At 39.4% G+C, this 14126-nt stretch overlaps 1 protein-coding gene and 1 pseudogene across 1 annotated transcript in view; both read right to left on the bottom strand.

The window, feature by feature from the left end:
* Window positions 1-4485, bottom strand: part of Btbd8 (BTB domain containing 8) — a 91211-nt gene extending 86726 nt beyond the window's left edge. The window contains exons 1-2 of the mRNA XM_010644931.2: window positions 4146-4485; window positions 774-971 (exon numbers count right to left, since the gene is read on the bottom strand). Coding sequence (XP_010643233.1) covers window positions 774-971; window positions 4146-4294 — 347 coding nt within the window. The 5' untranslated portion in view covers window positions 4295-4485. The remainder of the gene's footprint in view (window positions 1-773; window positions 972-4145) is intronic.
* A 7030-nt stretch (window positions 4486-11515) lies between these two features.
* Window positions 11516-13461, bottom strand: LOC104876743 (annotated as a pseudogene).
* Between the last annotated feature and the right edge of the window lie 665 nt (window positions 13462-14126).

Genomic DNA, 14126 nt, shown 5'->3' with positions numbered 1-14126 from the left:
GTTTTTTTTTTTTTTTTTGCTTTTTGTTTTTAAACAGATGGGAGTACTACTCAGCCATAAAGAATGAGAAACTAGAGACATTTTAGCTAAAGGGATGCACATCGACGACATACTCTTAAGTAAAATAAATAGGACACACATGTGTAAATACCAAATCGTTTCTCTGGTGTGAGAAACTGGAAATGTGAATATGGATCAAAATGAGTAACAGATAATGTTAAATAAGAAGAAAAGGTCTAAAGGGGTAAGGGAAGTGTGAGGGGCAGGGGAAAGGAAAGAAGGGAAAGGAAAAAATGGAAACAAAGTCTTTGTAAATAGGGAGGGTTGGAGGGATTGAAGGGAGAGCTGCAGAATGGGGAAAAAATAAGAACCAAGATATATCACATAAAGGTACAAGTTCCCAATGATGAATGTAACTGTATGGTATTCCTAAAATGTACCAATAAGCTTAATGGAAAAAAAAGACAGGGTGTCTCCTTAAGTTGCCTAGCGGGGCCTGAAGGTTGTGATTCTCTTGCTTCAGCCTCCCAAGTATCCAGTCTCAGGATCCATCTTAAATTTGTACTTAGCCTACACCAACACTAAGCCTTTAAATTAATACCAAGTCTCTACTAATGCTAATTATTAAGGTAACTGAAAATTTAATCAAATGAGTTTTTCTTAGGTTATAAAATAGATATGAAAATAAATTACATAAAGACATACATATACATGTTTCAAAATAACCAATTATATAGTAGATTTAGATAGAGAAAAAAAGATATAGCACTTACGGTAAAAATGTTCTAAATTCTGAAGCATCAACATTTTCCACAGGTATAGGCTTATGATTTATTAAATTATTTGATGTCTGTCCAATAAAATGAAAATAGAAGGCAGGAACCCTTGCTAAAAGGACTGCTTTGTGTACTTTGAATAAAGTACCATCTATAGAGAAAGTAACATCTGTATGGATTTCTTCCCTTAAAAGCCTGTAAGGGATAAAAAGAAATCATAGTTTAATGAGTGATGGTAAGAAAAATATAGTAATTTTTATATAGTAAAACAAAGGTAATTGTCCTAAAAGAGTAAGGGCCATTTTTCAAATTGCTATTTATGTTGACTCCTATTAAGATGTATCTTCTTTAGACTTATTTTGGAATACAGAATACAAAGCAACACGGTTGCTATTAAAAAGAATCAATTTTTTAAAAATCTTATTTAAATTTAAGTAAAAAATAAACAGTAACATCAACAAACCACACAACTATAGACAATTCAGGTTAGAAACTGGTACACTTTGTTCTATTAATTACCAATAAGCTTGAATGTCAAGAATGTGACATTTAAGTCCTTTTCCATTCTCCCATATAGAATTGATCATGCTCTAATCTATTATTAAAGTGATGGACTCAGAAGAATAAACTCATTTAAATCCCTTTACTAGTATGCAGAAGTAGTTACAGTAAAGCCTACTGATTTCAGAATAGAAATCAACATTATAATGGAAACCTTTATAATGTAATTTTTCATCTATTTGCACTAACTATATATTTTTACTCTCTAAATACTAAGTAATACTTTGTATCAGTACAGCAATTTCATAAACACGGTATGTACTCTCAGAGGACTTCTGTATTGCAGGATATAATTGGCAATTACACCAGTATACTACAGGAGATGCAAATAATGAGTAAAGATATCCATTACAGTGAAATCATGGAAAGTTGCCGAAGATACTTACACTTCCCCGAGACGAAGTAAAAGGCTTTGTCTAATCCCATTACACCCACTACATTCCTCTGTTATGGCATTCAACATACAACAAGAGTGCAAAATCTGTTTCTTGAATGGCTGTACCCCCAAAAAAGCAAATGCTTCAGAACACAAATACTTTCATAATCTCAAAATTTTAACTGAAAATTCAAATTGAGCCCGGCAAGGTGGTACGTGCCTGTAATCCCAGCACTCTGAGAGGCTGACACTTAGCAAGGCCCTGTCTCAAAATTGTGGGGTGGGGGATCTCCCTGGCATACATCATCCCTCCGGGGGATCCATCCCTAGACCCACCAAAAAACAAAACAAAAAATTACCTGTCGGTTGTGTAGAGGAGGAATGTGAGGAAAATGAGAATGGAATTAAAATATATTTAGGTAATAAAACTAGCAAGACGTGGTGATGAGATGCAGGTGAAGGGAAGGGAATAAACGTTGATTTGGATAACTGGGTACTGGGATTCCTTTCTGCTAATCCAACTGCCTCTTTCAACTCCACACATACATCTAAGTAGAGAAGGCAGACTGCTTGGGTTTATATTCTGGCGCATATTCTGACCACATGACCTTGGGCAAATCATTTTAATGGCTTTAGAGCCACGCTGCTGTGATTCTTAGTCTGATTTCATCGCTCAGTGCCTAATGCTCACCCAATGTTTCTCTAATTTCGACTGCTAAGTGGGAATAACACGACTGAGGTTAATAGGATTCATGGGAGAAATAAATAAAACATTACACGTTAGCCCAATAACTAGTAAACAGGAGAGCAGTACATACTAGCTTTAAAAAAAAAAAACTGCCCGGTCAATGAGGACTTATATAGTTATTGTCATATCCCAAGTAACCTAGTTCTACATCAGATATGGCTTTGTAACTGCCAAAGCTGTTTCCTGTTTTTTCTTACTTTTCCACATATATCATTACTTCGGGTAACTTGTTTTTCTAAAAAAATCAAGTTCTTGCAAATCTTTGACTCTATGTAAAAGACAATCTGGGGATGCTGATCAAAGAGCACTTGACTACCACGGATGAGAACCTGGATTTAACAGAGAGAGGGGTAATTAAGTTTTTTGGTGTTTAAAAATACTGTTACACCTATTTTTCCTTGCTTATAATAGCAAATTTGGAGTTTAGGGCCCTATTCTCAATTGCTACTGGGAGGATAATTGTTCATTAGCTATATTTTCAAACTTATTTCTTTATATAAAGTTACCTTTCTTAAATTCAGGAACTCTTTTAAGATTCCCAAAACAGTGTCAGAAGAATAAAGTCACTGAATGGGGGGGGTCTCGTCTTTAGAATTCACCCTAGGGACAGAACACTTTCAATCTCGTTTTTTTCCACCTTTTACATCAGTCCCCAGCTGGTGGAAACAGTAGCATTCCCAGTATAAAAGTCTAAATTAAAGGGAAATTGTTTTATTTTGATCAAATTCCATTTATTGCCATGGGATTTCAGGCAAAAAATCACTTTTCAAACGTGGAATACTGCAAAACTTCTATTATTAATGTTTACTGTAGTCCAGTTGTCCTCGAAGTGTGTTCCTGGCCAACAGCATCAGCATCTGGTCACCTGGGACACTGCGATGGTAGAAACTCAAAATCTTGGGCCCCATCTCAAACCAAGTACTGTAAGAAGTATGAGCTGGGGACCCAATAAACTGGTGTTTTGACAAACCCTAAAGGTGGTGATTCCGATGTAAACTAAAAGATTAAGGTTCTGACTCCAGTGGGTTGGTGCCTGCAGAAGCTGGGAGTTGCTGGCAGCTATGCAGAATTGATGTGTAGAGGAGAAACCAAGTTGCAATCAGAAAGTATTTCTGTATATTTATTGCTGGTAAATTGTTTAAAGAGAGGTTCAAGGAACCAGTAATTTGTTTCCTCTGTCCTCCAATGCTCGATTTCCTAATTTTATTTATTTATTTAGGTTTACTTATTTTGGTACTGGAGATCCAACTCAGGACCCTGCGCACTTGCAAGGCAGGCGGAGGCACCACTGAGCTAAATCCCCAGCCCCTAATTTAATTTTCTTAAAATTAAAATAAAAAGTGCGCGTTTAAGGATCATGATCTACCCTGTCTTTAGCGATTTGTCTTTAACAGAGCCCTCCCGTGTGAGGATATTTTAACATCATCCGGCGCTGTACAATGACTGCGATTTTATTTTGTTTTTCCTTTGACTCCGGTACACGGTGTCCAAAATGCTCGAGACCGGTTTCTTTGGGGCAGCGAAGCTACTTTCGAAGGAGAAAGGAGACTGGTGAACGTCCCGAAGTTTCTTGAGGGGAGCAAGGTAGGGAGGGATGGGGGAGAGAGCAGAGGAAGCCAGGGCTTCGCGGTGGGGCGGGGAAGCTCTCGGGGAACCCCAGCAGCCAGTTCCAGCCTCCTCCTACCTGAGCAGATCCTGGCTGAGCTGCTCCGACACCATCGCCTTCAGCCGGCGCCGCTCACCGGGCCCCTTCCTTTGCAACCCCTTACTGCACACTCCTGGGGACCCCAGAAGTACCAGGGGGGCTGCGCTGCCCTCCTCACGGCCCGCCATATCCCACAGAAGTGCCTCGGTGCAAGGGAGGCCCAGCAATTGGCCTCACTAGCCCGGCCCAGACGGAAGAAGGGGGCGTTTCCCGCGGAAGGCTGGGCTCCCTTCCAAATTTGTGCACAGCGGAGAAAAGTTAACGCCCTTTCTGCGCACCGCGCCGGCCCTCGGGGTAATCTCCAGGCCCAGGAAGACGCCAGCACGTGACCCGGGAGGGTGTGCGCAGGCGCATTCGCTCTGTTTACCCCGGCCGGAGGGCGCTCGACCTGTTTACCCCGGAAGGCGGCAGTTAAGAGGTTGATTGGTCCCAATCCTAGCGGCTCTTTGCTTTCCGGGTGGTGTTAACCGCTCGTTTCATAAACTTTCATGAAGGACTGACTTCAAAATCTCTCTTTATATGCTGTGCCTTCCTAGCGTCTGCGATGTTTTTCCAGGAAAGACAGTTTCCCAAGGCCTACAGCGGCAAGTCACGCCCTGACTTATCGGCGTCTCAGTCCTAAGGAATAAATACGTTGGGCAAGAAAATATGGAGGTAGCGGAAGAAACCCGTAAACGCTGCCAGACTCAAAACAATCCCAAGTCTGATAACAAAGAGTATTTACAACGTCTGGAAGACCCCAGCTCCTTCTTAGAAAAGGAGTGAGTCATCTAAGTGCTCTTGAGTTTAAACTGAGAAAGGCCAAATTATATTTCAACGCTTTGGATGTAAAAGCTCTAAAATATATGTCTGAAAAAAATAGAAGGAATTAAAGGCTTTAGGAAGCGCATACGCTTTCCTTGAGCCTGGGAAGGGGATGAAGGAACTACAAAACATTTAAATTATTTTTCCCCTGTAAAGTAGCTGGAACGAATATCATTTCAGTCTTTCTGTTCAGTATTTGATAATTTCCTTCTCCCAAAAGAAAACTCAATAGTTCACTTCATTCATAAGCTGTGCACAAAGCAATGATAACTATGTAGGAAATAAATGGACTTTGTAACATAAAATTGGCTAGGAGGTATTTCTCCAACTGCCGCCTTTCAAGTGCTCTATTTACAGACCTAGCATTTGAATGCTTACTGTGTGGTGAGCACTGCTCTTCTTGCTCTGTGTGTATTAACTCAATCCTCGCATGAGCCCGGTGCCCTGATTTACAGACGAGGAAACTGTAACATAGAGTAGATAACTTGGTCAAGATCACACAACTGGAAAGTGGCTGTCAGGCATTAAACCCTTTCCCTGACACATTTACCACACTTACATAAAACTGTGACCGTGTAAACTGTTGCAACTATGATGGAAAACGGTATGGAGGTTCTTCAAAAGTTTTAAAATCTTACTTACCCGAAGGAAATGAAGTCAGCCCCTCACAGAGATAGCTACCCTATGTTCATTGCGGCTTTAGTCACAGTTGCCAAAATTTGGAAACAACTTATGTGTCTGTGGACAGATAAAGTCTAATACATAGTGTGTAGAATGGTGGCCGAGGGTGGAGATGGGGAGAAGTGGGTCAAAGGATACAGAATTAAGTAGACCGGATAGATTAATGTACTGTATGAAGACTGCAATTAATAATATTGCACTATGTAATAGCAATTTGCCAAGAAAGTAAATTTTAGGTGCTCCTACCCCATTAAAAAAAACAAACTGAGATGATACATGTGTATGTACCAACTCTCCATGATGAATGTATTCATTATGTACCACGAACATACACTAATAAAAATTAAAAGAAAGCTACATAGAATGAATGATGGTGTTATGGTTTAGAACTGGGATGTCTGCTAGAAACTTTCTGTGTTTGGAAGGTGGTTGGGTGATGGAGGCACTACACCCATCAGTGAATTAATCTAATGAATCCAAGGCTAAACTGCTTTTAGGAGGTGGGATCTGGTCAGAAGTGGCAGATCGCTTTCTCCCCTCCCCCTCTGCAGGCCGTGAGGTAACTAGATTTCCACTGTCAGGAAATCTATGGGTTTCTGCCTTGGAACCAGCCAACTATGAACTATAATTGTGAGCCAGAATAAACCTGTCCTTGTCTAAGTTGTTGGTGTCTGGTATTGTGTCTATGCAACGGGAAAGTGACTAAAATTGATGGATATTTTAATTGTCCTGACTAAAGTGACCATCTCACTACGTATATCAAATATCATGTGTACATCTTAAATATCTACAATGAAATAAACCAGGCATTCTAGCACTAGGATCTATTACTTCAAAAGCTTGCTGGATTTTTACTAAGCCTATTGATCAGTGAAGTAAAAACTAGGTTATTCTTTTGTTTGGGAATGGGTGATGATGATTTTTTGGTCATGTAATTTAACTTTTTAAAAACTACCTTAGCTTAGACAGCTATGTGAAATGATTAAAAAATAAGAATCTCTTTAAAAAACAAAACACACAGGAGCTGGGGGTGTACCTTGTGGTAGTGCTTAGCATGTGTGCCTCCCCCCTCCCAAGATCCTACCAGTGTCACTTCACTTCTACCTTTAGAGTTTTTTTTTAACTGAAAGCATCATTTAAATTTTAATCAGTTTATTCTGCACTCATTTATACCTTAATGTGAATTTGTTTCTTAAAAGGCATTTTGATCAGGAGGAAGAATCCTGAGGAACTAGCAATAAAAGAGTTCTAAAGGGAAACATAGCTAAACCTGTAATTTTCTTTGAGGCTATTCTTAACTGTGATTCTTATGTGTGAAAAATAAATTCAGGTAAAATCACCTTAGAAGGCAGGAAACTTCTTCCAAGGACTCCAAGTCTTGAAAACAAAACCACATTTTTAAACCACATGCCCAGCTCTTTTTATTTTTACTTTAAGCTGGATTTACCAAGTTACCCAGGCAGATGTTCAGCTCTCTGGCCTTAGCTTCTCAGAGTGATGGGATTACAGTTATGTGCCATTATGCTTAGTTTTCCTTTTAAATAAAAGTGTTTTGAATATGCAAAGGAGTTGTTAGCCTTCCTATCTCTGTGACACACAGCTTAAAGGAGAAAAGTTTTGGTTTGACTCCTGGTCTCAGGGAATTCAGTCCATGGTCAGCTGGCTCTAAGGCAGAAACATCCTAGAGAAAGCAGTATTAAGTCCCCCTGTCTGTGGTATTTGTTATACTGAAATGACAAAGACAGAAGGATAACCTGACATTATGTGCCTCCAGAAACAAAGTGGAATTAAGGTTGTAATGGAATTAAGCTTGCTAATCAAATAACTACAAAATCTTAATTACCTGTACAACCTCAATTCCTTTTTGCCACATAGCCTGACATAGTCACAGGTTCTGGGCTCAGGACAAGAGCTTCTTTGGGAAGCCATTTTCATTTTTGCATCTCATAGTTGTGGACCCTCGGAAATCCAAGATCATGATGCTAACAGATTTGATATCTGTTAAAGGGCTCACCCTCTTCTTCCAAGATGGTACCTCGTTGCTGTATCCTCAAACAGCTCCTCCTTTACCTCTTTATAAGTACAGTGATCTCATTCATGAAGGCTCTACACTTATGGTTTAATTACTTCCTAAAAATCTTGCCTCTTTAGCACTATCACTTGGGGAATTAAATTTCAGTATTTTTAAACTTCATTTCCAGCCAGAGGCTCTGGCACATGCCTGCAGTCCCAGATACTTGGATGGCTAATGCGGGAAGATCCTAAATGTGAACCCAGCCTGGGTGATTTAGTGAGACCCTGTCTCAAATTTTGAAAATAGAGAGTTGGTCTTGGTGGCACATGTGTATAATTCCAGCACTCCAGAAGCTGAAGCAGGAGGATCCACATTCAAGCACAGCCTGGACAACTCAGTGACTTAGCAAGAGCCTGGCTCAAAATAAAAAATGAAAAAGGGCTGAGGATGTAGCTAAGTGAAAGGTCATAGGTGCAACCCCCAGGACTGACACAAATGAACAAAAATCTGGGATGTGGAGGGGGAAGTACAATGACTAGACAAATTTTATTTCTTTTTCTTTTTGGTGCTGGGATCCAACTCACGACCTTGCGCTTCAGAGGCAGGTGGCAGCACCATTGAGCTAAATCCCTGGCCCCTACAAATTTTATGCCTTGATTTCAATGTTGGTTATGAGATTCTCTTGAAACAGGTTAGAATACATAATATAAATTATATTTTTAGTATATAGTCATCCCTCTATATTCAGATGTTCTGCCTCTTGGATTCAATCAGGGACAGGTCAAAAATATTCAAAAACAATTCAAGAGAATGCTGTTATCACCTAAACAATATGGTGGAACAGCTATCATATCATTTACATAGTATTTACATAGTATTTACATAGTATTAGCTATTGCAAGTAATCTGAAGATGATTTAAAGGCTGTGAAAGGTTATGCATAGGTCATAGGCAAATAGTATGCCATTATTTTTAGATTTGTAAAATTTAGTTCTTTTTAAAAAATTTGAGAGATGCAGATGAAAGCAACACTGAGATTCCACCTCACTCCAGAAAGAATGGCTTCTATCAAGAAATCAACCAATAACAAATGTTGGCGGGGTTGTGGGGAGAAAGGAACCCTTCTCCACTGTTGGTGGGAGTGCAGACTGGTGCAACCACTGTGGAAATCAATATGGGGACACCTCAAAGAGCTGGGACTAGAGGTTCCATTTGACCCAGCCATCCCTCTGCTGGGTATCTTTTAAAAGAATTAAAAGAATCATACCAGAGAGATATACGTGCACCCATGTTTATAGCGTCACAGTTTGTAATAGCTAAAACTTGGAAACATCCCATTTGCCCATCAGTTGGAGACTGGATAAAGAGGATGTGGTTTTTCTATAAAAATGGAATATTACTCAGCCATAAAGAATGATAAATTAGAGTCATTCATAGGAAAATAGCTGCATATTGAGGTCAGACTCTTAAGTGAAATAAAGAAGTAACATATGTGTAAATACCAAATAGTTTCTATGGTGTAAAAAAAAACTATAATTGCACATAGATCCTAATGAGATAATTGACAATGTGAAATAGGAAGAAAAGGGCTAAAGGTGTAGGGGAAGTGGGAAGGGTAGGGAAAAGGAAATAAGGGAAAAGAAAAAATATGAGAAAATGAAAAAATGGAAATAAAGTATTTGTAAATAGGTAAGGGAGGAGGGGGTGAAGGGAGGGCAGGGTAAGGGGAAAAAATGAGAACCAAGACTTGTCATGTAAAGGTACAAGATCCCAATGATGAATGTAACTGTATGATATACCTAAAATGTATCAATAAACTCAATGACAGGAAAAAATTTAAAAATTATTAGTACATATTTACAGTACATAATGATTTTATTTAATGTGGAGAGTTGCTACATGTACATACATCTTCAGATTTTTGGTATCAGCAGAGGTTTCTGGAACCAATCCTCTTGGATAGCTAGGGATAACTCTATAATAATAATTTTAATTTACAGATGTATTCAGTGTGGTTTTCTGCATCTGTGTTTATTTTAAAATAGAAAGATTTTTTTAAAACTACTGCATGTTAAAGAGAGTTAAACATCTGAATTTAAAAGGGAGGGTATAAAAAGGACCTTGATGTTTTATATAGCTGAATGCTATAGTTTAGCTCAAGAACGAATCCCCCCCAAACTTTCATGCGCTCAGAGGAGGAGCTTTTGGAAGGTGATTGAATGACGGGCACTACAGATGACCTGCTGCTCAGAGGTAGGACCTGGTTGAAATAGGCGGGGTATGGGGGCGTGACCTGGGAGAGTAAATCTCCCTCCCGTCCTCTCCCTTCTCTCTCTCCCTGCTTCCTGATCACCAAAATGTGAGCAGCTTTCCTCCACCAGACCCTTACCGAATGCCCTTTCTGCCCTTTAGCCAGCTGAATATGGCAGGAAAACAAGAGCCAAAATAAGCCTCTCCTCCTTTAAGATGTAGGGGTTTGGGTACTGTGTCCCAGAAACTAGAAAGTGACTAGGACACCTCTCTAGAAGCCGTATCAAAGGAGTTCTGCAAAAGTAATAATAACTATATATATGTATATAATACCTTGGTAGTTTTAAGTGAAACTTCTGATTTAAATGAATAATTTCTAGTACATTAAAAAACTATCATGTCTGAATTATACATATATGGATTTGTTTTCAGGACAAATTGAGTTTCATGGCAATAGTGGAGATTATGAAATTATTACTTATTGACCTCCTTTTCTCAGGGCAGAACTGCATGGAAATTATCTCCAAAATATTTTTATTTTTGTCCTTCATTCTCTTTGCTTTCCCCATCTTACAGTTTCCCCATGCATCTTTTCATTCTTTCTACCCTTTCAAAATATCAAGAAGCTAATGAAGTCAAAGCTTCAAGAGCCCCATTTCCACAACCCCTGAAAGGCTAATAGGGTTATTAGAAATGTGTTTACTTAGGTATGTTTTTGCAAAGCTTGCAAAAATAAGAGGTTTTGGACCTCAACCAGTCAACATTCATCCTCTGTTTCCTCTTGGCAAATTGCTGCTTTTTATCTGGAGGTAGTGAGTGACTGCAGGAATTTTAAAGATTTAACTACAAGGAAACTATGTTTGGGATATGGTAGATCTGGATAGTGAGGCATGTTCATTGGTTCATAGTCATTTCCATGTTTCCATAAGCGCTTGTTGCCTGTCCTGGTACAGGCAGGATTCCAGGAATACAGTACTTTGCTGGTTCATTCTGCATGGTAACATGAAAGGGTAGAGCCCAAGGTTCACATCACCACATAAAGATATCTTATAGCAACAGGTATTAGAAGTTTATAGGAAGTGCTTACATATACGTAAGTAGAGGCTTCAGTTCTCACTAGTGCCTCATCAGAACAAAAAATATTCTCAGAAAGGTAGAATATGCAATTGTTAACATAAAATTTTGTTTTGCGACTCAGAATTTATCATAACTCCTGCATTTATAACCTCTGTTTATGTTATAAGCCAGCCTAGAAAGTATAACCTGTTGTGATTTCTCATTCTAAATAATCACTTTTATGTTTTATAAAAAGAAAGGGGAAAAGCCATACCATATTTAACTGTTTCAATGTATTCCCAATGCCATATCAACCGGATGTTTATTATCATTTTGCCTTTAAAATAAGAAACTTGGGCTATTTTATGAAAGAACAAAGAAGCATTTATCTACCAGGACTTTGGGGGCAGGTATGAAAGGTAATTTAAAGAATTTATTTACTCCCAGTGAGATACCATTTCTATAAAATTGAGAGAGAGCTGATGTGCTATGTTTCTCTGGCCATTCTTTGGCACTAAACAAAATAAAACACTAGAACTCTGCATTGTAATTAATGTTTATGAGTAGATCATTTTGTCATTGAAACAAACATTTTTTTAAAGTACTAGAGTTCAAACCCAGGACCTCACACATGCGAGGCACACACTCTCCCACTGAGCTGTATCCCCAGACACTCCCCTGTGGGTTTTGTGATTTCAGGTCTTGCTATGTTGTTGCAAAGCAATCCTCCCTTGCCTCAGTCCTGTGCTTGGCTGTGACACAGGTCTGTGCCGCTGTGCCTGGCAAACACTAAGAGAGAGGAAAAGGGGTAATAATAAAAATCAAATCAAAATATCCATCAAGTACATTTTAAAATAATTAAATGTCCATATTTACTTAGAGTAAAAACGATTGAATTTTTCCTCAAAGGAAAATTTTTATTTCAGTCATTATTTCTACAAAGAAGGTAGTTTGGCCATGTTCAGGGATGACTCGAACATTTCAACACGATGATTAAGACTACATTTCTTGTGGTAATAAATATATGTAGGCTGCCTAGAGGTCCAACTATGAAGTAAATAACCTGGCATATGCTGGATGCTTTGGAGCAAATTTCCTAAAGGTGTTGTATGAGATATATGTTGAGTTCTTTCCAGCTATTTCCTGAAAGAGCCTGGAAACATCAAGATCTGGCACTCTAGAAACTGCTTGAAGTATAAGCAGTGAATTCCTGTTCTGTTACAAAACCATCTTCATCAATATAAAAAAGCTTAAATGATATTTGCAGGATCTTTTCAGTGTTGGCAGAATTGCACAGGATGTTCAGACCTATCACATACTCTCTGAAGTCTATGATGCCATCATTATTCTTGTCAAAGATAGCAAAAAAGTTGTCTCAAGGGTTCTGAAACTGGGAATTTTAAATAACTTGAAAACTCTTCAATTCCTATCTTCCCTCCTTTTGAGGCAACTGCAATTATAGCATATTCATCCAAATGTTTATGAATATTATCCAAATCTAATTTTAATTTTGGCTAATTTTTGTAAATTCTACCAAACCAGCTTCCAGGGGTAGGTGAAGGTTACCTGCGAAATCATCAGTGTGCAATCTTCCTAAGTGTGGTCTGTCACAGGTGCCATGTTAATTGGGACCACACTGGCAGAAAGGAGGGGGTCCTTTCCTTTTCATCATTTGGGATATAAACCGGCATAAACTCAACTTCTACCTGAAGAAAGGTTGACTCAGAGTTAACGTGCAGGCCTGGAACCAGTAAACCCTTGCCAGGTCCCTACCAGGTCACTGTGTCCAGGGTGTTTCAGTAGAGAAGAGTCCTACTTTAAAAGTGACCAGGCAGGAGCGATTGGTGCACACACCTTCCGGAAAAATCAGAATTTGCAACCATTTCGTTCCTGATGTCATTCGTTTCAGGATTTCATTCCTGGTATTCTTTCTAGAATCTGGGTCTTCTGGGGTCACAAGTACCGGCTCTGTTAACATGAGGAGTTTGCCAGCCAATGGGATCCGTATGTTTTGACTTGCAGAGAAGCACGAGGGTAACCCCGCCACAACACAGATAACTGCATCAAAGAAAGTGGAATGTGGCGCTGAAACGAAGATGGGGGCCTTATCTCGAGGTGCCTTTCCCACTTTCACTTTAATCATGAACCCAGCGAAAAAGAACGCCACCTGAAACAAGAATCTGAGCACTGGTTTCGTCAGATTTCTTCTCCAAATCTTGGTGGGTGCCGCCAGTTGAGCAGCAAGACCACAGGTGGGAAGCATGACCCCTGGCCAGAGGAAGAGGAAGACGAGGCAGGCCACCCGCACGGGCACCAGCACAGCCTCCAAGCGGACGGCCCAGGCCCAGCGCCACGCACTGATGTTCGTCTGCTGCAGGATCGGGTTGGCCACCGCCGCGGGTACAGGGACTGGCTGCTTTCCTGCGCGACCGCCTTCTCCCACACCTTCCTCTCCGAGTCCACAGGCGGATCAGCCCTGATGCCGACTTCTCAGTAAACTCAGAATGTGGGCAGCTTGGCTCTGGGGCTGACCTCTAGCGTGCAACCCTTCCTCACATTCAAGTACTCTGTTTCCACATAATTAGAACTCAGGATATTGTGGGTTAATGAATAGGAAGTGATGAAATCAGAAAAATCATAGATGGTAAATAGAACAGGCTGCTTATAATCCTATCAACAAAAATCCTGCAAATATCTTTCTTTTGACATATATGGTTAATAAAGTTATTTTCACATAACAAATTCTGATATTTATAGTATGCATATATCAAAATTATATTAATTTGAATGGATAAATGCTAATTACTTTTTAAGTGTCATTATCACTTAAAGTTTATTTACTGTGAACTGCTTTAGCAGATAGTTTGTCAAATTAATTTACTCTCTCTACAAATTGATTTCTATGGAAACAGTTCTCTTTATCCTAAGTTTATCCGATGCCACCCTTGAGCCTTTGTGTTACAAGCACTTTTCCACATACACTGAAGACTAGAGTACATTCATTTTAATAGGTCAGAATTGACCCAGGCATGGGTCAGTTGCACTCCTGTAATCCCAGAAATTCAGAAAAGGAATCACAAATTCAAGGTAAGTCAGGGCAACATAGGGAAAACCTATCTATCTTAAAATAAAATAGGACAGGATTGGCCATGACA

The sequence above is a fragment of the Fukomys damarensis genome, unplaced genomic scaffold (genome assembly GCF_012274545.1).
Source record: "Fukomys damarensis isolate Sample0158 unplaced genomic scaffold, DMR_v1.0_HiC HiC_scaffold_33, whole genome shotgun sequence".
Classification (NCBI taxonomy): Eukaryota; Metazoa; Chordata; class Mammalia; order Rodentia; family Bathyergidae; genus Fukomys; species Fukomys damarensis.
Note: the sequence above shows the minus strand (reverse complement) of the source record. Positions and strands in the feature narration are given on the sequence as shown.